At 35.6% G+C, this 27,598-nt stretch overlaps 1 protein-coding gene across 3 annotated transcripts; it reads left to right on the forward strand.

Annotated features, from left to right (window-relative positions):
* Positions 1 to 1,760: 1,760 nt before the first annotated feature.
* On the forward strand, positions 1,761 to 27,207 carry TMEM244 (transmembrane protein 244). 3 transcript variants are annotated; one of them, XM_045524664.2, is made up of 5 exons: positions 1,761 to 2,102; positions 10,883 to 10,968; positions 12,507 to 12,580; positions 16,449 to 16,574; positions 19,970 to 20,393. In XM_045524664.2, the coding sequence occupies exons 1-5, from the start codon at positions 2,070 to 2,072 to the stop codon at positions 20,062 to 20,064; spliced, it is 414 nt and encodes a 137-aa protein (XP_045380620.1). In that variant the 5' UTR covers positions 1,761 to 2,069; the 3' UTR covers positions 20,065 to 20,393. The 3 variants fall into 3 exon arrangements, with proteins under 3 accessions (XP_045380620.1, XP_045380619.1, XP_074224485.1); XM_074368384.1 differs by lacking the exon at positions 19,970 to 20,393 and adding an exon at positions 20,411 to 27,207 and having other exon boundaries at positions 1,763 to 2,102; XM_045524663.2 differs by lacking the exon at positions 19,970 to 20,393 and having other exon boundaries at positions 1,762 to 2,102; positions 16,449 to 19,963.
* The last annotated feature ends 391 nt before the right edge of the window (positions 27,208 to 27,598 follow it).

Here is a 27,598-nt window from a genome sequence, read left to right on the forward strand (position 1 = left end):
GCATCCTATTATCTGCCTAAAATTCAAAGTTTTCTTAAATTTGAAACATCTCTAGCCCCAAAGATGTGAGATTAATGACTATAGATGTGAACTCATTTTCTCTTTTGATTTTCTCAGCAAGAAATGCTAGATTATTTACTATTATTTCGAGAATATTGCTTTAATACCTTGAAGTTTTTGAATGTCTTTACTATGAAAGAAGTAGCTAAACTAAGTGTAAACAAAGAACAACTCTGGATACAAGTTACACAAAAGGACCAAGAACACTTTAAAACATGATCAACTGTCAAGGGGCACAATTCAGAACCCAAGAGGGTGAAGAGTTTTCCATATTTTATTTTTTAACTTCCATATGGGTGTGCTGAATGAAAAGGAAAACATATACATACATGTACAAATATACACATACATATATACATATACTGGGTACACATTCATATCATATCAATCTACTGGCAAACTGGGAAATAGAATTAGAGCTAATGAATGTGTGTGTCTGTGTATCTGTATCATGCCATAGTCTCACAATAGATCACATTAGTAGTTCAAATAAAAGATATTTATTGTTGCAGATGCAACCACACACACACACACACACACACACACACACACACGAGTCTCCACCCAATATACTCCATTGGCCACCTAATTTTTTTGTATAATTATAGAAAATTAGTACTTTTCAACATTTTATCCAGTGGGATGGCTGTAATGAAATTAGTGTTGGCTCCCAATGTACAGTGCCAACTTCCTGAGGGGACAGGCTTGGGGTGGATACTATTGAACTAAATAATACTGATGGAATTTGAGTTGTACACAAAACACTCTGAGTGTGTTGGGAGTACAGCAAGGGAAGCACAGGTTCTTGGCTCTGCACTGGGCTATGACTCCAGGCCTCTTATAGGGAGAAAGTACCTGTTACAAACAGGGCAAAACTTGAGATCCAAGCAGTCCATCAACATTTATTGAAGGTCCACCATATGCCTTTACTGGGAGGCACTGAGGCAGACACTAGGAGCTGTTACAAAATTACCAGCAGGCAGAAGAGACTTTCTCTGCAAGAACTCACAATGTGAGCAGAGATGCAGGGCAACCACATATTAAAGAAATTATCTAAGGCATATTAATAATGAGCACAGATAATGTTATTAACATGCATATGAAAGTCCAAACGAAAACATTTTCAGAAGAAAAATTATCAAGCCCGGGGCTTGCTAGAGACACTCTTCTCACCTTTACCAGAGCTGTACTGTTATGTATGGTGATATTTATTGCATAATGTGATCTAAATGGAGGCTAAGAAGATGCTGTAATGGGAAAAGAACTGCAGACCACAGGTGAATTCCCACCTACATGTGAGCACCAATCAACAGATGGGGTGATGAAACCTGGTAAATGAAGGATTGGTTCTGGAGCCTGAGGGCACAGAGAAACACAGAGTTTCAGGACTGACCGCGTCCTGGCAGTTCTTAAAAACATTTCACTGACTGTATAAAAGCCACTACTTTAGAGCTTATGAGAATCCTTCCACTTCCCCAAAGAAAGTCAGAATGTTTGTACTGCTTTGCTATGATGTGAAAGGGACTAAATGATTTCTTTCTCCCTCAGTCTGTGATCCTTGCAGATGAAACAGAGAGGACAGGTCCTGCTTCCACAGGAGGGGCAGCAGCATCCTTTGGAGACAACCCCAAGACTTCTGAACTGAATACTCATGTCTCTAATTTAAGTAGGAGACAGTTAATTACTCTTAGAGACAGGGAGAATTGCAAGTCCCTGCCTATCTGCAGTACTGTCTAAAAACAATCAACTCATCTTTCAAACTTGACCAAAATACAAATGGTCTGAGAACTCAGTTGCCTAATAAGGACGTTCACTTTGGCACTCAGCAGCTTACGCATGGCTCACAGATGGCTTCTGTCTCGTTTTGTGTAATCCAATCATCCTGCACTACTGCGTCTCACAGTCTTCAGGAGTAATTGCAAAGCTCACCGCAACAGTTGCCTCTCGTTCCAGACGTCGTCGGCATCAAGAGTGTGGCTTTCACCACCTCTTTGACGTAGGATGTGCACATGGCTCTCCAGGTCAGAGTTGCTCCCAGCAAGGTAAAGAGAATTAACTTCTTTGCATTGCCTTTTGAGTTACTGCCTAGCACTGGTATAAGCAAATCTGTTCTATAAATGGCCTCTCTGTCTGTAGGCAACTTGTTTCGCTTTTGGCTGGGTACGGTGCAGAAAACGTTCTGCAGTACTGCTGGTATTGTGTGGTAACGGTGGCAATACAGAGGCACTCGTGCCCAAGAAAAGATTCAACAACATTTAAATAGGGGCTGTTTCAGAGGTACGATTTCACTCACAGGCAAACTTTCTAGTATGAACACCTGTACTTCTGCTGTCATTCTCTGAAATCATGACAGTTTGTCCTCGGTCTTTTTTTTGGCAGGGGGTGACTTTCATTTTTCCAACTTCTAAAGGATGTACAAGGTTTTAAAGGCAAAGTATTGAAACATTTTTAATCTGTAGGTTTGTTAGTTTCTTTTTCCCTTGAGGCTGGTGTTAATAGTTGTGTTTTATTTCAGTATAAAAATACTCCTTTTAAAAAATCAAAGCACCTAAAACAAGGAAATATGAAAGCCTCAAAACAGCTGTGTAAATTCACATAGGCTTTGGGCCTATAAACATCCAGCCTTATGGGAATGACACTCTGGAAAGTCTGATTTTTTCTTAAAAATTGAATTATGATTATGAATTAGTGTTAAATTCATTTTAATAAAACATCAGTGCTGGGTGTATTTCCTTAAGCTTTTTCTGCTTACTGCCACCATCACAACATATATCATCAGTTAGAAATGTTACGTATGGCAATAGCTAAGAAAAGTTTTCTAGGTCAATAAAAACATTATTTTAGGCAAAAAAAAATTTTTTTAACTATTTTAAGGGGATTTTAACTGTTCATAATTTATGTAGTTTTGGGATTGAACTAGCAATAATAACTTTATTTGAAAGATAAAAATGAAAAGATAATATCCTTTCCCTTAAGTAGCTTACATAAAGAATGGGGACTCTATATTTAGTCTGGGCTTACACACACACACACACGCGCGCGCGTGCGCGTGCTCTTTCCAGTGGAAATATCCAAGTAATTGCTTCAGTTCTTCACTTTTTTTCAGAATCTCAGAGTTTTATATGTAGAATCACAGCCTTAGAACATTAAACCAATATGAATAGGCTGAAAATAGGAGAGTTGCTGAAAATCTGAATTCTCCTGATACCTCCCTGTAAATTATGAGTTAACTTTTCTTAAGTCCTTGTTCATTGTCAGTTTTATCAGCAGAGGAATTACTGATATGCTCATAAATTAATAGTAATAGCAGAAGTGACCTTTGTCTATAAAGAGAATTCCAAAACTCAATAGACATTTATTGAGTGCATGCAATGTGCCAGGCATTGGGCTAATTAAATCCTCCCTATCTCTACACTTTAAATGAGAGAAAAGCTGACTCAAGGGAAAGAGTTATGGCCAAAGGCCATTTAATTAATTTGCTGTCTGGGGAAACAGCACAGGAACTGGGAAGAAAGCCCAGGTATGAGAACTGCTAAGTTGTTGTTTGGGATACGATGCATTGTTTTTTCAGAACTCCAGTGGAATACACATTTCAAAGTTACATTCAACTAATGTAAAATTACAATTCTAAAACAAACGTTGCATGTAAAAATCTCAGAAGCACAATGCATTCCTGCATTTCCTTGTGGTTGTTGCCCTGAACTGGAGAATCTCATTCCTATAGACATTTTTAGAGGGAATTAGCATCAGTAGGCTGGATCCTGTGCCATGATACTACAGACAAGAGAGCCACATATAATGGTTTCTCTAGGAATCTTCCAAAGAACCACGCAGCAGGCTTCCACATGGGGACAAGTGGAGGGCACGTTGTTACCTGTTGAGCACATATAGTACCTACTGCTAGAAATCTTACTTGTATGCTAAATACAAAACCCCTATGAGATTGTACCTATATTTCACAGATGAGTAGAACAAAACACAGAGAGTCACTGGCCAATGTCACACACTTGCCAGTGAGAGACTGGAGAAGAACCAGTATTTGATCCTAGAGTCCACATTTTTTCTAAGTAGGCTATGCTTCTTACTGTAGTGGGCTTTCATTGTTTATCTTCTTTTTCTTCGCTTCATTTATTGTTATTCAAAGTATATTTTATTCATAGACTCATGGACAGGAAAAAAACTACGGTTACCAAATGGGAAGAGGGGCAGGGATAAAAAAAGAGTTTGAGATTAACAGATACACATTACTAGATATAAAATAGATAAATAACAAGGACCTACTGTATAGCAGAGGGAACTATGTTTGGTTTCTTGTAATAAGCTATAATGGAAAAGAATCTGAAAAAGAATATATGTATATGTATGTATATATATAACAGTCATTTTGCTGTACACCTGAAATTAACATTGTAAATCAACTACACTTCAATAAAAATAAAATTTATTTATATATATTTATATCTTATATATATTTATATATATATACATGTTATTATATATATACATTTTATTATATATATATAATATTTATATATATAAAAAATATATATATAAATTTATATATATAAAAAACATTTACCAAGCAATATGTTTGTGGCTGAAGAATCAAAATGATTAAATTAGTGTCTCTGTCTTTGGGAGTCTAGAGAAATTCACCTCCATGATAAGTATGCTAAGACACGTGTGATTAAATCTATGACATACACATAACACAACAGATGTAAAAGAAATAAGGAGGGGTTGATTCTGTCTTTCAGGTGAGGGTGGAGTGTGAATATGATATATGAGCTAGACCTTGAAGGATATACAGATATTTGCTCTGTAGAGTAGAGCTGTTCTAGTTAGTTGGAACATTCTTCTTTGCAAAATCGTATAAAGTCTTCCAGTTTTCATAGAATAAATGGAGGTTATTATAAAAGGACTAGGCCAGGTTTTCACAGAGGAATTCTCCTAAATCTGCAAAGATAATATACTACCAATGTTACTGAAATTATTTCTGAGTATAGAAAGAGAAAAGCCACAAGACCTTTTTATGAAACAAGAATTATATTGTCATTTAAACCTTATAAAGATAGCACAAAAAATAAACTATAATCAATCTCACTTATGAGTATGGAAGTAAAAATCTAAATAACATATTAGCAAACAGAATCTAAGAACTCAACATAAAAATTAAACATTATGACCAAGTGATATTTATTACAAGCAGAAAATCATATGATCATCTTTATTGATGCTAAAATGGCCTTTGAGAAAAATTAACAACCATTCCTGATTATTAAAACATTAAATAAAATAAGAACTATTTCTTCTTTAGTGTTAATATATGATTATAACTACACACACACACACACACAGAGTGCAGTCCTGAAGCCAGTATAATACTACTAGAAGACATTCACATTAAGGCCGAGAACAAAGCAAGGATATCCACTAATTCCACTATAATTTAAAAATATATTAGAGGTACTAGTCAAAGCAATCAGACTAGAATAAACAATAGAGCCATAAGAATTGGAGTAGAAGATGTGAAACTATCTCTACTTACAGATGATATTGCAGTATATTTTGGAAAAATCCAAGAAAGTCAATGAAAATACATAAAAAAATCAGTAAAGTAATAGAACATTAAACTAAAAACGAAACTCAGAAGACTTTTTTATACACAAACAATAGTTGATTAGACGATGTAACAGAAGATAAAACTTCAGTTATATTAGTAGCCAAAAGAGAATTTATTTACAGATAAAGTAACAGGAAATGTGTAAAATTTATGTGAGGAAAAATTAAAACAATTTTGAAAGATATAAAAGAAATTTGAATAAATTTGGAGATTTTTCTTGTTTTGGATAGCATGTATAAACATTATAAAGCTATCATTTATTCCCATATTATTAGTACATTTAGCATGATTTCAATAAGAATAACAAATTTATTTTATGTACCTATTCAAGTAGATTTTGAAGTTTGTATGAAAAAAATAAATATAAAAATAGCCATGAGAACCCTAAGAAAGGAACAATGAGGTTGACTCTATTTATACATACCATAAAGCTACTGTAATTAAAACAGTGTGATATTGATCCCTGAATAGACCAAAAGACAGAGAAAGTAATGGAAGAGAATGGAAAGCTCACAAGTAGACAAAAAAATCACATGGAAGTATAGTAATGAAAAAGATAGTATCTCATTAGAATGTCAGGTTGTGATGGAAAGCAAAGAAGTACGAAGGAAATGATGAGGATACATAAAATGAACACCAGCTATCCTGTAGGTGCTCACACTGGTCAAATTTGGGACAATTTCAGCATCAATAAGAATCATGATACTGGTGCATTTTAACACATAGAAAATAGAAAATAACAAAAGTTACCAAAAATAGATGAATAAATAGTAAATACGTAAGTTCAAGGAAAAGAAGGGAAATCTCTTCATATAAAGACAAATGCGTGCTGATATGTAGAGGAAAAAATAAAATGAGAAAATCACCATTTCACACCACCAGTGTAATGAACTGATTTAAACCAGAGCTATCAATGGATGAGGAAAACTAATGGGTAAAAATGTTTTGAGGGAATAGGCTAGTCACATTGTCTCAAATCTCACCTCACAGATTACTTACTAACTACAAAAGATACACAGTATAATTAAAATAGAACTGGAAGACATCACCTTTACCAAGTGATCAAATTGACCACCACCAATAATGAGACAAAATGAAGTTCCGTATCTCTACATGAGATACTTGGGAAACACACAATGTTACCCATGTAGGATTCTTCCCCAAAGTCTCTAACCATAAAGAAACTATCAGCCTCATTCAGAATATGACACTAAGAAGATAAGACAACCAAATGTAATAACTGAAAATTTAATTGATTCTAGGTTTCTCAGATTTTGTGGGCCATTGGAGAAATTTCGGTGTGGACACTATATAAGAAATATTTTGTATCCATGTAAAATTTTTTGTGTATAATAATAGTTTTGTGTTATATAAGAAATGTCCTTGTTCTTGGGAGAGTTTGGGAAATTAAGGAAGGACTGTACCAACTATAAAAGAATAGAGGAAAGTTCTATCTGAGGTTTCAGAATCCCCCCAAACCAGGACCAGTATCTTTGTAAGGACTTGTCTGGGACCCCAGGCAGAGTGTGAATGTTTGCAGGTGGAACCCTGAGGACTCAGAGCTTTAGTGGAGCCTGAGCCCCCCAGCTGCATGTCTCACTCAGCTGTCTTGCCAGTTCCTATACTGGTTTGACTGGGCATAAGCCCAAGAGGAAAAGGTCCTATTCATTCCATCCTTCTGGAATTGACAGCGACCTTTCACTCTTCTCTTCATTTGTCTTGTGACATCCGCGTCTCCCCCTATTCTACCACCTTTTACTTTGAGGCTAACTCAGAAATCTTATTATTTCATCTGCAAATATTTCCATATGTATCTTTGAAAATAAGGACTCAAAAATAATCACACCATTATAACACCTTTAAATACTAATAATATTAATTTCTTCAGCATCATCAAATAAACAGTCAAGTTCAAATAGCCAAAAGTCTCATAAATATCATAATTTTTAATAGTTTGTTTGATTCAGGATCCAAATATGTATTTTAAAAGAATAAATGAAAATTTTGACAGTAGCTAAATATTGAGACTGCTACAAATTCTGATCCTTATATATTAGCTTTTCCTAAAGTGCACTAATAATACTTATATGAGAATGAAGTTATGAGTTCAGTCACTTGGGTGGCAATATTAAGTGCCTTTCCTTTGGTAATGAAATACAATTTTTTTTCTAACTCACCTTGACCACTAAATAAAAGTATGACTTTGGGTCATTCATTCAACCTATCCAAGTCTCAGTTTCCATAATTTTAAAAAAGAAAGTGTTGAGCTAGATTTGATTATTCAAAATCCTTCTATTTCAAGTCTAGGTAAAGAGAGAGAGTTCTGACATCTGACAGATCTGGACTGGAGCCCTGCTACATACAGGCCACATGAGCTGGCATGAGTTTAACCTCCTTGGCTTCAGTTTGCAAATCTGTGAGATGCAGATGATAGTCACCAAAATCCATAGTGGTGGGGTACGAGGAAGGGTGGATAAAATGAGAAAACATGGGTAGAGTGCTTGGCACGTAGTCATCCCCCTATACATAGTACATGTAGTTAGACTATTAACTGTTTGGGGCAGCACTGTGGGGGTGAGGCTGGAAGGTTAGAGCTGCACTGTCTAATACAGTACCAACTAGCTACGCGTGGCTATGGAGCACCTGAAATGTGACTAGTCCAAATTGAGATGTTTTGTAAGTAAAATACACTCAAGGTGGGGGGGGGGGGGAGCACATGGCTCAGTGGTAGAGTGCATGTTTAGCATGCACAAGGTCCTAGGTTCAATCCCCAGCATCTCCATTATAAACAATCAAACAAACAAAGAAACCAAATTACCTCCCCCTACCCCCTAAAATTTTTTAAAAATACACTCTGGGATTCTAAGATCCACTGTGAACAAACAACAAATATCTCCATAATAATTTTTAATACTTACTCTAAGTTGAAATTGGAAGTATTGGGTTAAATAAAATGTTATTAAAATTAATTTCACCCATTTTTTTTTACTTTTATGAATGTGGCTACTAGAAAATTTCAAATGACCTTCATGGCTTGCATAATATCTATTTATTTATTGAATATATATTATTTATTTGTAGAAATCTATTGGACAGCATTGGGCTAGATCACCAGTTGCCATTCCAACCATTTCGACTTGACCTTGCTCCTTCTTTTATTGTCCATCTAGTCAAACAGGGGATGAACTCGACTGCCCTGCTTCCTTGACCCTCACAACTTGTTGATTCTATTTCCTTACTAGCTCACGTATCTGTCTTCTTCTCCACCTCCACTACCGGCCTAGACTATGACAAACCCATGTATTTTATTTTATTGTTTGCATTTTTAATCGAGGTATAATTGGCATATAACATTTTGTTAACTTAAGGTGATTTGATGTATTAATATACTGCAGTATGATCACCACCAGAGCATTAGCTAACATCTCTATCGTGTCACAAAGTTGTCATTTCTCTCAGTGCTTTCCCTACTTAATGGTCCCTCTCCAATCAAGACTGCTCCTTCCTAAATCTTTCAGTGTCTCTCCTTGGCCTTCAGAGACACTGGAAATTCCTCATCAAGGCATTAAGTTCCCTTTATGATCTGACCCAACTCTTATAAACTCTCTCTCAGCCCTCCTCCCCACAACCCAGCATGTCTTTGCAGGTACTTCTCCTTCTGCCTCGAGCAGAACCCCTCATCCCCACCTCAGCATAACGGTTAAGAGTTAGAGAGTAGGTTTGAATCCTCGCTCTGAAATTTACTGACAAACTTTGAAAAAGTAACTAGGCCTCTCTGAGTCTCATTGTTCTTCTAAGAATAATAATAGACTTGTACTAAATGAAGAGGTGCCTTTCAGAATTTTTACGAGGATTAAATGAGATAATGTATAGATGGTGCCAGGTACATGGCAAATCTACAATAAGTGTTATTGTTGAACATTTTCTCCTGGACTAATGTTCCTTGCTACCCCACCTTCCACACACACTAGTCTCTCTCTTGGGTTTCTATAGCACTCTGTACTCTCCCCAGTCACAGCTTGTCTCTTTGAATTGTAGCCATCTGTATATTCATCATTCCTGCCTCTAGATTAGTGGTCCTCAAGGTGTGGTCTTAGAAACAGCAGAACCAGCATCCCCTGGGAACTTGTTAGAAATGCAAATTCATGGAGCCCACCCCAGACCTACTGAGTCAGAAACTCTAGGTCTGGGGTCCAGAAATCTGTTTTAATAGGCCCTCAAGGTGCATCTGATATTTATACATTTGAGAAGCACTGCTACATTGGGTATCTATGCCAGGGACCACATCCAATTCATCCTGTCTTGCCACCCAGCCCAGTGACAATTTGTCAAATGAAAAAATGGATGAATGAATCCTGATGACAGTGTGGGGGCTATCAAAGGACACTGATGGGGGGATGTCATGGTCTGATTGCCCTTTAGAAAGTTACTTTTGCAGGCTGTGTAGAATGCAGATTATAGGCAGAAGTTACTAGAAGCAACTCAATTTGCTTATTGAAAAATTGTGATTTGCCTGTGATACATGTTGCGAATATTTCCTCCTGTTGTATTTCTTGGCATTTAAGCCATTAATCCATTTGAGGTTAATTTTGGTGTTTCATACAAGACTGGAATCTTATGGGATTTCCCTATCTAGAAGTTAGACAATTTTTACAACACTATTTGTTGAATAATCCATCTGTTCTCCATTCATCTGCAACATTTCCTTCATAAGTCTCATATGTGGAAGGGTCCATTGCAGGACTGTCTATTGTGTTTTAGCCAATTGCTTGGTAAATTCTTGCACAAGGGTTTGACTATTGATGTGTTATTAGATATAATTTTTTGTTCATACTTTTCAAAATTTCTTAGCCATTCGCATATTTTTACTAGCATGATGGCTGAGATTGAGAATCATCCAGTCAAGTAAAAACATAAATATTGGCACTTAGGAACTTTGCTGTGGTAGACAGAGGGTAGGTGGTGTGGATTTATGTGCTGCATTAATCCTTGCTGCAAATACGTACTGTGTTAGCCTTCCAGTCAGCAACACTTTCTTTGTGCACTTTGAAATCCTTCCCACCCCATGGGTCTCCAAGCAAAACAAGGCTAGCCAACGCTATCTAGCACTCATCCATTGTCTTTTGTTTGTCAGACTCGTTACCAACAACCATGTGAAAAAGCCCAGGCCCTGGGAGCTCACCCTTCTGTTCTCTGCAGGTTGTTTTGCAGAACCTTCTCCTGTGTGTCATCCTCTTCTACACTGTGTACTACGTGGTTCTGGGCATGTGCAGCGTGATGTTCAAGTAAGTAGCACATTGCCTTCACACAGAACCCAAAAGCTCAGATCCAATATGAAGTGGGTTCACATTCAATACTGAACATGTTTTTATGGGATAGAAGAAGCAGATTTTTAAATGGTATACCTTCTTCCTTTTTTAAAAAAAGTGAAAAAAAGCATATGTGCCATCTTTGAAAACAGTAGAAGTAACAATCATGAAATGAGGTGACTGGAACCAGGCAGGGCTGGTCCTCTTCCCTTGGGAGGATGATCATGGAAAGAAAGTGAAGCTATCACTCCCTGGGCTGGTGTTGAATCAGAGGACATTTGAACTAGAAGGGAATTTAGAGAAAATCTACATCCAATTTAAATATTTTCTGATGTATCCTGGAAATAGCTTTGGACTGTGAGTCAGAAGACCTGCACTCCAGCCCAGATTCTTACTAATTCCTGGATCATCTTGACTAAGCCATAGTGTCTTCTTTCAATTATCTTCATTTGTCAAATGGAGGTAATAATCCAAAAGAGGGTTATCATGAGGACAAAGTAACACATGTAGTTTTAAAGATATTTTTATGTAAGTGTGAGGCCTTTTTTTTCAGGTAATTTTTTTTTTTTTTTTGGTCTTGCTATGGTGGAATTTTGTCTTTATAGATTTAGCTTGCCAATACATTAATTTCCTTAAAATAATTATGTATAGTTACAAGGAATTTCCTAGAAGTTGATTGTTTATACAATTTAATTTTATTGTGTAAGCAAGGAATTAGGGCCTTTCAACTTCAATATGCAAATTAGTGTCAAGAAATGATTACACTGACCTTTGTAACCAGAATAATGAAGCTTGTTTGCAGGCAAACCCACTGAGGAAGAGTCTGGTGTTTCACACACAGTCTCAGCTGTTGCCTGGGACTGGAGATGTTGAGGCCGTGCCTGGATCAGGGAAGGGCTGAGAATATTCAGGGCTCTCTGAGCCTAGGATTTCAAGGGTTTGTAGTAATGGGAATCAGAGAGGGATTTGAAGTAATTGGGCCTTATAGCTCCAGCTAACTGATGGACCAACTGCACACAACTACAAACTTGGGCATGGTAGGAGGTAGTGTGGTTTACAGATTTTAGAGTAGGAAGAGATCTCAGAGATCAATCCTTTCAACTTATAGGTAAGAAACTAAAGCCCAGAGAGGTTAAGCAACTTGCCCTGGTTCACAGTTAACGGCTCCATCAGGATTATAACCCAGGTCTTGCTGCCTCCCAGTCTATGCCCTCATCACATTGTTCATTTCTTCTCCCCCATTTGTTGGAAGGGACCACCAGGATTACAGCTGAGATCTCAAATGAAATAAAGTCCACTTGGTGGACAAAATGGACTTAATTGCCCAAAGAAGACAATGTGAATAAAGAGGTTATTTGGCTGCCATTCAAGTCAGCCAGTTTTCAAATGTGTCACCAAGTGATTAAAGCTAATGACTTATCCTTGAATGGGAAGACTGATGTGCAGAACCTTGATGTGCAAAGTTATGAACTGCCTCCTCCAGCGTAAACTCTTTCCATTTGTAACATCTTCAGGGTGTACGAGTTGGATGTCCTGGCACCATTTGATTTCAAAACAAATCCCTCATGGCTCAACACAAATTATAAAGGTAACTGGTTTTAGTTCTAAATCTTGTTAATTAGTGAACTAAAGGCCTCCAAAAATCAAAATAGTTTTCGTTTGATAAAAAATTTTTCAAATATCAACCCTTCGTCTCAGCCATCTGTATCCTATATCTGACTTTAGAAGTGTGGAAAAGTGCCATTAGAATTTTTTAAACGGTTGTCCCTAAAAGATGGAATAGAGTGAAATAGGTGGATAGTATTGCTATATGATTTTTTTGGTGATATTATGGGTAAACTTTTTATGCATTAAATATTTTCCAAAGAAAAAGAGGAAGAATGGCTTAATGGACTGATGTAGAAAGATATTTGTGAGACATGAAATGGAAAACAAAGACTACAAAAGAGTTTGTATAGTATAATTATTCATTTTTGTAGACTAGAGTAAAATACATTATGTCAGTGGTAAGAAATCTGGAGAATTAAGCAACAAACTGTTATCTCCCAGCTGGGATGACAGAGGACTTTCATTTTCTGCTTTGTACATTTCTGCTTAGTTTGATTTTTCTTCCCCAAAATGCAAAGGAAAAATATTAAGAAAGAATATATTAGGAAAATGTTATCTCTTTTAAATTCACTGTTTTTGTTGAAGAAATAATTATTAGTTAATACCTAGTAAGTTCATAATCCTTATGTATGTTAACAGTAACATCTATTTGTATTGAATGAATATTACACATACTTGTTTTGGAGTTATTCATGATGAGTTTGCCCATCTTTCGGAAAATAAGATTTTAATGCTATTTTCCATTACAAAATAATAGAGGTAATTTAAGGAAAGCTTATAAAATACCTACAAGTAGAAAGGAGCCAAAAAAGAAAATCAATCACAAACTAGCTTTGTAAATAGAACCATTCTTAATATTCTGTTAAATTTCTTCCTACCTTTTTTCATTTAATGAATTGTAGATTCTTCAAACATTACAATTCTTTAGAAAGCCACTGGACATCTATTTTTGGAACAAATATGCAAATATATACAAATTGCCTGAAGCCACACATGACTTGTATAGGAAATTCGGTCAGCTAGAACTACTGAATTTAAGTAAAAAGCTTCAGAAGAGTCTCTTGCAATGGGTACCCTTGTTTGGTGCCATTATTGATTTAATTTGGGATAGACAGACTATGTTCAGACAAGACTCTTTCATTCAAAAGAGATACAAGAGTTCTAACATTCTATCTTAACTTTCTCATCATGCATTTCCCTATTGAAGATTGAATTAACTTTTTTCTTCCAAGTCATTCCACAAATGATAAAGAAATAGTCACAGGGAAGAGTTAAGTATGGGCTGTGTGTGTGGTTGGGGTGGGGAGAAAGATTTGAAATTCAGCTGCCATTATTTAATTCTTGCCCTTGAGTCAGTCAGTGGAGGATAGGAGGATGACACAGGCTCCTTGGAGAAAGCTGTGTTCTGACATAGCTGAGAACAGCGAGGAGCCTCAGGATGCCTGGCGCAGTTTACATCGCTCCTTCCTCTCGCAAAACAACTAACATGTGTACAAAGACATCAGTAAACCCTCAGCCTATTCGATGTTTCGTTTTGGGGCGTGGAGAGATAGGTACCATAACTCTTTAAAGTTGTTACTTTGAGGATCCAGACTTGTTTAATCTTGGAGACAAAATGGAAGACTAAATCTCAGAGCCTTGGGCACATACTGAGGGTCAGGGTTCTTGTCTGTTTCCACCGTTTTGTCACCGAGGAGGTCAGGTTTAGCACGAACACTGTGAAATGTGAGTCTGGTTGAGACATTTGACTACTGATACCTTTCCCTTGCGTCACAGAGACTAGATTACAAACTGCTTTCATTAAAAATAAAATCCTCCCTACTCACAGACATAGAATACAAACTTGTGGTTGCCGGGGGGAGGGGGTTGGGAAGGGACAGACTGGGGAGTTCCAGATTTGTAGATACTGACAGGCATGTATAAAATAGATAAACAAGTTTATATTGTATAGCACAGGGAAATATATCCAAGATCTTGTAGTAGCTCATGGTGAAAAAGAATATGAAAATGAATATATGGATATTTATGTATGACTGAAAAATTGTGCTGTACACCAGAAATTGACACAACATTGCAAACTGACTATAACTCAATTAAAAATATAAATAAATAAACAAACAAATAAATAAATAACCAAAGGGGACTTGCATCCTTATATTTAATATAATTGAATAGGTTCTAACTGAAAACAAGCCCGAGCTTTCAAAAATAAAACTACTGATTGATAAAAAATAAAAATAAATAAATAATATCCTCCCAACAATTTTTTTGAGGTAGATGAGATAGTACTCCATTTCCCAATTTATAGAGAAAGTAACAGACTGACCACCAGAGGTTAAAATCCTATTCAAGATTATACCACTCAAGTTATAAGGTGAGGCTGGAACACCAGTATCCTGACTTCAAATTGTGTACGACTTCCTTTAAATCATGCTGTCTCTATCATAAACAAAACATAAGCCTTCTCTATCAATATAAGCAAATACAGCTTGTTCAAGACTAAAATCACTCTCTCTAAGCACCTGCAAGTTAACCTATAAAGTCTGTAAATGCTGATAAAAGAGGCATCCCTGTTTCCCTTTAATCGGGGGGGGGGGGGGGGGCTCTGAGAACCGCTAGTGGAGGTAGCAGTGGAAATGTGATGAGAGAGGTCATGTCAGTGTAGTTCTTTCCACAGCCCTGACTTCAGAGGGCAGGACATGCTGAAATCGCATTTCCATACGACAGAAAAGGAGCTAGTGTGAACTCTCCATTCAACTTTTGAAACTTGTTGAGTTAAATAGAATTAAAGAGGAATAAAAACTCTGGCACTTGCTGAGTGTCTTGCTCACCCACTAGGCAACTGCTGGCATGCCAATTAATAAATTACTCATGCACAATAAAACATAATGGGACTATTTTACTTTTTGCTTTGAAAAATGTGGAGTTTGCCTACTGATATTTATCAGTTCCTGAATTATATGAACATACCAGTCATTTGCTGTGTTTTAAAAGGAAAGAAAGGTAATTTTTATGGAAAGTGATATCCACACAAAGAGACGGTGGTGGTATGTCACATATGTCATTTTAAAGTTTGATGGATCTCATCCTCAAACTACCAAAACTACCTCAAAACTACCAGAGTCGTTAAGATCCTTACCAAAGACAAAAGGCAAAGGCTGACTCTCTTCATATGTTCAAGGCTCTTGGAGATTTGTGGTACTGATCTGTCAATAACTAGCTCTTTATCCATGTTCAGGGAAAACACTCGGAAACAACTGCTGGTTGAGAAGAGTACCTCCATCCACATGAGTCATTTAAGACACATTCTTTCCTTCATGGTTATCGGTTATGTTTCCCAGATGACTATCTGAACATACTGTTTTATTACAAAGACACAAAGGAACTCATTTCCAAGTTAGGCAATAACTGGTACCAAAGAAATGTTATTGTTCAATAAACTCTTACATTTGTTTTGTTTTTTTTTTCATTTCTAAAAACCCAGAGCTGAATTTTTCGTTAGTTTTTAATATAACTTCAAATGAAATTTGCAATCTAGTTACAGGTTGGTGTGCACTGGTTACACTGCAACTTTTCTTTATTGTATTTTACTTCTGAAATGCTAAGTATAAAGAATATAAAACAGAAATGATGTATTGTTATTTTTCTATAAGCCTAACAATTATTAAGAAATGGAATATTTTTTAAGTTATTATTCAAATTTGAGGAATGTGAAGAGATGGAACATTAAACATTTCTTATCAAAATTTTTTTTGCAGAACAAGTTGTATCGGTCCTGTTACTAATTGTGTTTCAGGATTATTAGTTGCTGTAAGCCTAAATAATTATAGTCTTCCTTTTATCTGCAGTTCTTTTCGTCTCAACAGAGGTCACCTACTTCACCTGCGGATTGCTTTTCGTTCTGGTTGTGGAAGAGTGGGTTTGGGATTATGGTATTTCAGTAACTATTCTCCATGTTGCCATCACTTCCACTGGTAAGCAAAACAAAATAAAGGAAACAAAATGTGTTCAATCTGGTGGTGTACCGAAATCGATTCGTAAGAGTCGAACTTTGTTATACGCATGTTGTTCTCTGACGGCTAAATGATAAAAACTGATGATGAAAGTTCTTCACCTCCTCCCCACCAAGCTCTTCTGCCAATTCCTCAGAGAGGTTTTGATTAGCTCCATCTTCCAATTCAAAACTGTACTGAAATGTAGGTGTTACTTAGCCTGCCTTCATGTTCAACTTGCTGTCAATTGGTTGGGGTTTGCCTCTGTTAAATACTTTTCCTCCAAATGCTTTCCTGAGGGAGAAATTGGCAAAAGACTGGGAACTGGGACCCGAGGAAACCTGTACTTGCAGGCTTGCAAACTTCCGAACAATAGTTACTATTTTAACAAGAAAACCAGGTTCTTAGACTAAAGGGTTTTTACTGCTACCTGTGATCTTTGGAGTTGGAAGGAAATGGATTCAAACTTCATTCCTACTTTTTTACCAGGTGTTTGGTCTAAAGCAAGGCACAACATCCTTACGTTAGTTTCCCCTCTGCAGAATGGGAGAGGCCTAGTGAAGTTTCAGTGAGAATGAGAACTTGTCTGACACAGTGTCTAGCCTACAATCATTACTCAGTAACTGATAGTTTCACCCATTCTTTCATCCATTTATTCAAAACTTACCTTTCCATTGTAACTTTTTCTCTTACTGTCTTCCATTATTAAAAAAAAATTCTAGTGAAAATATGGGTGGTCTTCAACCACAATTTATAATTCAAAGTTATTATTATTTATTAACTATTTAACTATCACTCATATTTTCATTGCCTTGATCTACTGATGGGTATAATCAGTCTCCAACTTAAGAACACACAATTTTTTAAATGAATTGCTGCATCTCAGCATCAATGCTATTGGAACATGCTAGTATATCAGTCTTCTAGCATCAATTTCCTCAGACACAAAGGCTTTCAGTAACTTGGGAAACCACTGAACCCCACCTGAAATTCCCTATTTTACTTCAGGGCTTAAATATTCCTGAAGGCAGCCATAGGACATTTGCAAAAGGGTTTGGGAGCATACGGCAGCTCAGACTTCAAGGTCAAGACAGGCAATAGGTTCTGGATCCAGAAAAGTCACAAGTTAATTGTTTAACACATAGCACGTAGAGAATGCTTAACAAACACTGCTCAACAGAATTGAGTTCACAGTAGTGAAGTCACTTAGAACTCCAGAGAGAGCCAGGCACTGAGGATTCAGGATGGCTTTAGGCTCATTTCTGCTGTGTATTATTTCAAGTCAACTTTGTGAACTGACCTGAGAACCTGACAATTCAGGACATCCATTTCTAAGAGTGAAGTTTCAAATATCTGACTTAACAAATGACATTTTTAGACAATGACTTAAGTACCACTTTGGAGCTACCTTGATTTCACAGATGTGGACAAGATTTCTCTTTGTTATGTGGCTACGATTTGACCAAGCAGAAGTATTTCTTCATGAGCAAAACAGTAATGTGTATTTTGAAAATGAACAAGCCCTTTTTTTCTGTTGCAGTTATGTTGGAATTCCCCTTGACATCACATTGGTGGGCTGCTTTAGGTATTTAAATATATATATGTAATACCCATGTATATTATACATATATATGTGTATATAATGCCTATTTCACATAAATATATATGTACATAAAAACTGGGACCATAAAAATATTTTTATGTGGGTCAGGTAATTGGACCAGAAGACTACTCAAGGGTTTTAAAATTCTAAAATTATAGGGAATAAAACACTGTATATATATTTGTGACATATTCATTTGGTTTTCTCTCTACATGAATGGCATTATTGTCTTCATAGTAGTACAGGAAGAAAGGAAATTATTTTATTTCATGAGTTTTTTTCTGTCCACCATTTGAATGACTGAATTCATCAATCACATATGCGGTAAGAAAATTAACCAAGAGAAAGTGACTTTTCTAAAGCTGTTTCTTTACGTTACGCCAGATACTGCCCACAAAATATGTTTAGATTTCCTCTTTGCAGTAAACTTGGCAATGGTTTTTATCTAATTATTGTCGTGCTTAGTGATGAGAAATGGAAATGCAGCACTTTACCCCATTCTTTTCCCTGAAGTCGAGTTACCTGTTTATCGTACCAATATTATTTACATTACCTACTAGCCCCCTTCACTAGAGTTTAATTCTCCACTTACCATGCATATCCATAATTTTCCAATGTCGTTTAGTGTATACAGAAAACACTTGAAGAAAGTGGTGTTCTATTCTGCATAAGCCTTCCCAAGATCTAAATTTTTAATAAATTAGAAAAAAAGATACTGAAAGAAATGCTTTCATGAACCTAAGTGGAAATCATCTTTTCTCTATGAAAAACAACTCTCTTTGGGGTTTTATTTGCAATACCATAAAATTTATTGAGGCCTAGCCAGCTCAGTCACATAGCAAATGTAACCCTGAAGACAAGGAGAATCAACTTTGGCATAATAGAATAACTAACAGAATTTGCTAAAATAGTTGGGTAACAATTTCGGATTCAGTAATCAAGTTTGGATTACTCAGAGGACAGTTGTCAAGTGATGTCTGAGGTAGCCTTCTTTGTTTTTCTTTGAGTTAACAATTTAGATGTAAGAGAATAGTGGCTGACCACCTTGGAAGTTCTATCTCGTGGTCCACATGGGATGTGCGTCTTTGCGTGAGCTGTGCAGTCCTGCAGGCCTCTGAATCACCAAGGGCCCTTACCTCAGGAACGGTAGATATTCATGGGAGTTATGCAGTTACCAGTATACACAGAACAACAGATTTATGAAAGCCCTGTAAAGCCAGACTAATATTTTAAAATAAGTAAGAATCATTGGACAACAAAATCAGAGCTAAAGGCATTTTCATAAAACCAAATAGCTCAGGTAGGTGGAATTCTTGTTTTCAAAATCTTTTCTATACTCAAAAATATTTTCCACATTAGTAAGCATGTTTTCCTTTTATAATTAGAGGCAAAAAAAAACCTTATTAAATATTTTAAAATAGTAACAACACAAACAAATGGCAGGTCTGAAGGGCTAAAAAAATTGAGAATTGTAAATTCCTTGGCATGAGCTTTGACTTCATTGCCTTTGAATTTCTGAGTTTTAAGAGCTCCTTACTATTAATTTGACAGAACCATCACTTATTCCCTGAAGGAAGTTTTGAATTTCAACAATTTACCAGTGCAGAATCTATACCTACTCTCTCTTAGCTGAATCTATAAACTCCTTTATTTCAAATACTATGTCAGTTTGGGGAACATTATTTCAGTCATAACAATTGTTCTTATTCATAATCTCACCAATGAATAATTCATTATTGGTAGTTAACCAAAACTTCTCTTTCATTACTTGCAGGATTCGGCTTAATTTCAATGATTTGTGGAGGCCAGACTTTAGCATATTGTTTGTTCAAAGACAATTTTATCTATCCAGATCTGGATGATTTTTAATAGAGCAGCTGAATTAATTTGCTTCAGACTTCCTATATTATTATGTATATTGTGTCCAAGTTAAATTGTATTTTTTGTTCATTCCTATATTCAAGGTTGACTTTATTCAGAATACTTATTAACTATAAAAAGAAACAAGAGAAATTAATGGAGAGCAGAAGACTTGTTGTAAAGAATTCACGAGCAAAATGTTCAGAGTCATAAAATACAGTGTTTCCCAACGTGTGTTCTGTAGAACCCTAGTTCTGAGTAATATTAATAGTGCCATGCAAAGAAAATAAAAGTTGCATGTTTAAGTATTTTTGTGGAATCCTGGGCTTAAGTAAAACAGACTTATTTATTTCAGGACTCCCTAAAACCTTGAACGTACTATTGTGAACAAGGCATCTCAAAGAAGTAGTATACCTCGGGCGCTGCTTCTCAAACATATTTGACCAGAGACACACTTTAGAAAATGCTGATGTATCATGTGGAAACTATTACATAGAAAAGGGCAGATTAAAAACTACTGCAAATCCCTGTAACCAAAAGTAGGTTCTGTTACTGTCCCAGAGTATTTGTTAGAGCATTCCTTATGAAAGGACTGCCTTTTAAAAAATGTAAATGTCTATTTCTTTCCTTAGATTATGGTGTTCTATCTAACAGTACTTCTCAAAATGGAATGTGCATTTGAATCAAGTATTTGAATTGATCTTATTACAATGCAGATTTTGGTTTAGAGGGCTAGAGTGGTTTAGAAGCCTGAAATTCTGTATTTCTAACAATTTCTAGAAAATGCCTCTGCTGCTGGTCCATGGACCACTCTTTAAGTAGCAAGGGCTAGGTGCTTGGGACCATGTATTTTTTAAGGTTGTATAGCTCTGTACTGCCAATCCTATGTTTTTTTTATCATAATTATTCAACACATGCTTGTTGAATTGTATTAAAATTGAGGTGAGTTAAATTTATATAACTATCTCAAATATTTCCCATTTTTTAGTATGCTTAAAACATCTCCAGATATAAAAGAAATGCATAGCATGTTTACAACTAAAATATAAGTGTAGGAAAAAGTAGAGGAAAGTGACAACTCTTCCTGTCCCACCCTCCCCCCGACACACACTCTCCCACACACAGTTAGGGAAACAATTAGAAACTAAACAAAACCCTCTCTCTCTAGAATGTTTTTCCAAAATGAGTCTTTTTATCCTAAAAGTCTATTTCTCCCATAAAGACATGCATTTAACCACTAAGAAATTTCATGCTAATTATATGTATTCCAGGTAACCTTCCAAAAACTACTTTGTGTTGATCAGTTACTGGTTAGATAATTTAAGCTTCTCATGCACGTGTAGGTGTGAAAGTAACACTACTGTCCCCCTTGCTTCCTTCTCACATTTACCTATTCACACAAACTTTGATTTATCATCCTTTATTCCCATCCTTCCTATTAATTTCCTCCAAAATGTTTGGTTACAGAAGTATCAAAATCTGTAACTCTTCTAAATAAGTCAAGGGACTTCAAATTCCAATTACTAATAATGATTTTTTTTTTTTATCTTTCAAGGAAGGCAGCATAGGGTAGTTAGGAAAGGGTCCACATTATGATCTTTGATTCCCCAGTTAAAAACACATCGACAGCACACGGAAGGTGTGTCTTGTTAGTGATACAAAAAACTCAATCCTTCTCCGTGAAAAATGCAAATATCGAACAAATCATAAATATACTGATGGAAAAAAAAAACTGCCCCCCATATTAACTGACACTTGGAAGAAATTTACAGAAACATTAAGACTGCCTAAATAAATTTGATAATTAAAAAAGATTTGGTTGATTAAGTACTTTTTAATATAATGAGAATTAAGTTACACTAGTAAATTAGAATAAGCATCTCTCCAGACTCAGAGGGCCTTAATATCTTGTCATTCTGTAGTGGAACTTAATTAGCATGTTTATTTCTAGGATTAGGAATCCATCTGCTCAGGTAATTACTACTATGTTAATACTTCTCTTTCCTTTCCTCCTGATCACAAGAATAATCTGTGGTTTTCTTCTTTCTCTCATTAAAATGATTATCATTATCTACTTGATGACACCACTTGACACACAAAAACTAAAAATACAAATAGGGTGCATATTTTAGCTTAAAACTATTGTGCATCTGACATATTAACTAAATATTCAATTTTGTTTTTATTGCTTTAAACTATATATAACTTCTCAAAGGTCCAGAGTCAAGACCATTAAATTTCCTTTGCCAATGTTCCAGAGAATTGTAAGTCAGTAGAATCCCATCCTACATTTCGATGCATATTTTTCAGGCAAGATTGGTATTACTTTCATATTTTAAAGAAAGATAATACTTTTGTGTTATGTATAACCTTTTCATAAACATGCTCTAAAGTTATTAGACCACTGTGTTATCATATAATATAAATCAATTTACGTATTTTTAAATAATGTTTTACTTAAAGGAATTAGTTCTCAAATGACTGACATTGATTCCAAAATACATGTGAGGATATTATTTTTAAATCTGCAGTCTAAAGATTAAACTCCTATCTGAGATTTTATGGGTTTTGTTCAACCAATCTTCTTTAGTAGCTGAACTGATAAATTCAAAACCTGTTTGGTGTCACTCTAAAGCTGTAGAGATTATCCTATAGAAGTGTGATAGAGAATTTTATGATAAGCATAGAAAGAAAAATAAAGAAAGAAAAATAAAAGCATTTCCTAAATTTGTTTCTTCATAAACTTTATAAACCTAAGTTGCCAGGTAAATGAATCTATAGCAAAAGCATCCATAGATGTTCTTTGTAAAAACTGTCAGAAAAGAGAGAAAATACAATTTGGTTCATATGAAGACAATGTATTTTTCTGTAGAACATTTCTACGGCAAGAAAAGATTTCATAAAAGATTAAAAATTTGGGAATATCTCACATTTTTAATAAAGGACAATAAAGTTACAACTTTTCCAAGAATTATGCCTTACTTATTATCTTAGCTCTTTATTTTTGATTTTCCTTTATTCTATCTAAATGTCCCTGATAGTTTAATAAAAAGAGGACCAAATCATCCTTAAAAACAGAGTTAATTACCATCCAACTTTCTTCTTGGTAAAGAATATTCACCCTTCCCCATATGCCCAATAATTCAAACAGGAACTGAAATTATTATTCCAATAACTATCTAAAATGACAACTGCACAAAATTTTAGTTCATTACTCTAGCCAGTATTTTCAAAGATTATCACAATGATATATTATTCATTGTTCAAAAATAGGAAAATACAAAAAGTTGAAGAAAAGTAAGATAATTCATAATCTCATAATTAGGAATCAGCGTGTGTGTGTGTGTGTGTGTGTGTGCATTTTTTGACTACTTTGGATTACACTATAATTTTCAATTCTGCTTTTTTTAAACTTAACATTATATCCTAAACATTTCATTAAACATATTTTAAACATTGTGAATGGCTGTATATATTTCTATAATATAAATGCATTACAACTTACTTAACCATTTCCTTTTTACTGATGCTTACATTTTATATAATTTTTTTCACATTAAGTAGATAGACATTAGATAGATCTTCATCTGAGTTCTCAGGTGAACTTGATCACTGGAAGTGAAATTATTAGATCATATGGTATGACTTTTTAATTATTGAAACATATTTTCAAATTGCTATTCACAATATTTGAACCAATGTATTCACCCACCAAAAGTACAAAAGTACCCATTTTACTGTGCCCCTCTGACATTAAGAACTATTATTTTTAAAAAAGGAACCGTTATTTTTATACTATTAATTATGTGTCTATTACAATGATACCTTTACAATGCGTATCAACTCCGAGGCACTAGGAATGTTCAAGTGTAACATACGTAAAGCACCATACCTAGTAGTTGTTTTATCTCTAGCTGTTGTTTGGTAGCTCATAGGACATTAAAATTGACGAGGCTTAAGCTATTTGTAGGCAAGGATATGGTTTTGTTCAATGCTATATAATCAGCTCCTGGAAGAGTGTCTGGGTTGCATTAGACATATAAGATGCACAATTAAATGAGGAGAAAAAGCAAATAGATTTTTTCTTGCTTCAGAGCAGTTGGCAACAATTCTTCAAATTAGTTGCATGTTGAAAGATTCCTCTGGCACACATGGGAGGGGTTTGGTTGTTGTACTGATCCAGCCAGAGCCTTTAGTGTCATAAGGAAAAGACAGGCATAGATTGCCCCTGGAGAAAGAGGATGCCCAGATACAAGGGAGAAAAATGTTTAAACTGAATATAACCGGACACATTGTACCTTCACTGTACTCATGTTGAGAGCAGACTCAGCAAAAACAACATTTTCGACTCCCAAAGCACTGATGAGTAATGTACATTTTAACAAGATTTTTGGAGGAGATGGAGGAAAGGGTTGCATTGCACTCACCACAGCACACTTACTTATCTCTTCATTGGACATCCTGGCTGTCTTGCCTAGCTGCTGCCAACAACCAGGTCTCCGTTCTCTTCCTCAGCCTCTACACAGCTTCTAAAAATGCCTTGTATGTTCCAAGCCAATCAGATTCTGACCGCAGCATATATACATATATATATACTCACACACACACACCAGTAATATAAACAAAATCCTTATCATTGCTTGAAGAACAACCATTCTTTGTTCTCCAATTATGTCCCTTCAGGGTATCACCCTAACTTACCCCAAGTGACTTTACAGAATATTTACCTTATCAAATGGCATCTAGTCTCTTCTCAGAGCCAAATTTGCTCCTGAAATGGAAATACTCTTTGTACTTTCTAGAGAGCGTTTTTAGCCAATAGAACTTTCTGCAATGATGAAAAGGCTCCATATCTGCTGTCCTATTCAGTAGCTCCATGTGGCTCTGGAGCTCTTGAAATGCAGCTACCGTGATTGAGGAAATTAATTTCAATTTAACTACAATTAATTTAAATTTAAAAATAAGGTACTGTATTAGACAATATGGGAGGATCCCCTTCCCGTTTACAAGGGAAAATAGTACCAGCTGCAGATACTATAACTTAGCCAATCAGGCTGAGTTTGAGACTGAGTTACTTAGGGCAGAAAGAGTCACCCTCAAAAGAAAGCACTGGGAGCTCGAGATTTGCAGATACTAACTAATATATATAAAATAGATAAACAAGTTTATACTGTATAGCACAGGGAACTATATCCAATATCTTGTAGTAACTTATGATGAGAAAGAATATGAAAACGAATATATGTATGTTCCTATATGACTGAAGTATTGTACTGTACACCAGAAAGTGACACAATATTGTAAACTGACTATACTTCAATACAAATATATATTTTTAAAAAGCCATTAGACACCAAAAGAGTAAAAAAAAGAAAGAAAGAAAGAATGCATTAGAGGTAATGGATATGCTTCCTTCTGTGATCATCACTATATCTGAATGAAGTCCCTATTCTCCGGGAATCAGCTGTTTGACTGCACTGGGAAATCAGAGGATTTAAAAATCCGTAAGTTCCACAGGGACAGTTGGAGATGCACAAACTGGACATCGTCTTGCTGTGGGAGGAGAACCTATTCTCTTGCATGGCTTGGCACGGACACACCAGCACCTGTGCCATCTTGAAGTGGGCTGTGAAAAATCATTGTCCACCATGCACTACATTCTCCAGAGGACTATCAGATGAGCAAAAGCCCAGGTGGGAATAGGAATGGAACCTAGTCCAGTCTGCTGGAACTCAGGGTGCACCAGAGGGAAAAGGGCATAGAAAACGCAGAGCTTTTCATCCAGGCCGTGATGCATAAAGGCTGTTGTACATTGTCTAGTGATGCACCATGTGCTGGTGTCTTTATTTTTTTTTTTTCATATAAAAATGTAACTTCAATCTTGGAGCTATGACTAAAACTTAATTTTTTTTTCTTTCATGAGTATCTAGTATCAACAGATCTTAAATGTAAAAATGCTTTAAAAAAACACATAGAAATTTTAATCTTGAAACCTAGCCAACATTTTGGTCATGGGAATCTGAGAGGCTACTTACTAGTTGAATATGGGATTAGAATCTTTAATTTATTAAAGTGGACTCTGTGTCATGAAGGTGTCTTATAGCATAGGGTTTTAGTAGAAATTAGCTAATAGAAGTATGCTGAGGCAACTAGTGGCATAAGAAATTATATTGCAGATACTGTTTGGGGCAGTTGTCAAAGGTGGCTTGAGATTAGAAAATTTCAGATTGAAAATGCAAATAAATGTTGTCAATGATGTGGAGAAAAGAGATTGCTCATCCACTGCTGATAGGAATTAAGCTGGTACAACCTCTTTGGAAAGGAATATCTAGGAAGTGTGCCTCTGTGGTACCCAATAACCCAGCAAGTCAACTTGCATGTGAATGCCTTAGATAAATTCATGCACAAGGGCATGTGTACTTAAATGTACAATGTAGCATTGATTGTGATAAAGTAGAAGAAACATAAAGTCCATCAGTATGAGTATTGATTTTAAAAAATTAATATGTGAAATATTTTATAACCCTTTAAAGAAATTAATAAGAGTTTGATAAGTGGACATGATAGATCTGAAGAATGTTTGTAAAAAATAAAAATACATGTTGATTCTCTTGTGCAGATTTTTAACATGCACAAAAATATTACTACCTACTGTATGTGGGTGCATTTATGTGTGACAGGAAGGATGCAGTGATTCACATCAAATTCATGATACCAATTGCCTGGACATAGGGTTATGGTGCAGAGTTTTAATTCTGTCATTTGGACTGGTAATGTGAATTCATTTTTGTAGTCATTAACTGATATGTTCCCCAGAAATGAGTCTGCTAGTCCCAAGTGAAATGGTCTCTGAGAAATATTAGACTAGCATATGGTTGATGCTCAAAAAATATTTTTTGAATTGAGTGAGTCAATGAATGAATGGTCATCTGTAAAAAAATAAACCCCAAACCATACTAATGGGAGTTCAATTCTATAATTTTCCTATATGAATAGCTATGTACCAGTGGCATTATAAACACTCAGCAAGTGTGTACTGAATGAATAAATGGATACACTGTATCATGTTTGTATTTTCACAAAAGTTCAATAAATGATTTTCTGCCCACTTCTTTGCTACCAATGAGGTACATCAGATATACATAGCATTATCTAACTTATACCAAGTAGGATCTTTGATTGAAAATGACAGAAACTGATTTTCAGAATAACAGCATTTACTGACTTATGTGTTTGAAAAATCCTGAGCTATGTTGGCTTCAGGTGAGGTTTAAAATGGTAGCTCAAGACTTGATTTGTTTCTCCCTAATCTGCTCCCTTATTTTAGGCTCATTCTTGGCAGGTTTCACTTCTTGTGTTTCCTGTTTGCTTGTCATGTGTCCTGTTAGATCCAGTGGGAAAGAGCAAGGATGTTTCTTTCCTAGAAGCCTCCAGTCTTACTGGCTCACACTGGGTCCTGAGCTAATCACTGTGGCCAGAGCAATGGGATTTACTGATTGGCTTGGGACAATCTGAGCTCTCCCTGTCTAGAGGGTAGGAGTGT

This window comes from Camelus bactrianus, chromosome 8 (assembly GCF_048773025.1).
Source record: "Camelus bactrianus isolate YW-2024 breed Bactrian camel chromosome 8, ASM4877302v1, whole genome shotgun sequence".
Taxonomy (NCBI): domain Eukaryota; kingdom Metazoa; phylum Chordata; class Mammalia; order Artiodactyla; family Camelidae; genus Camelus; species Camelus bactrianus.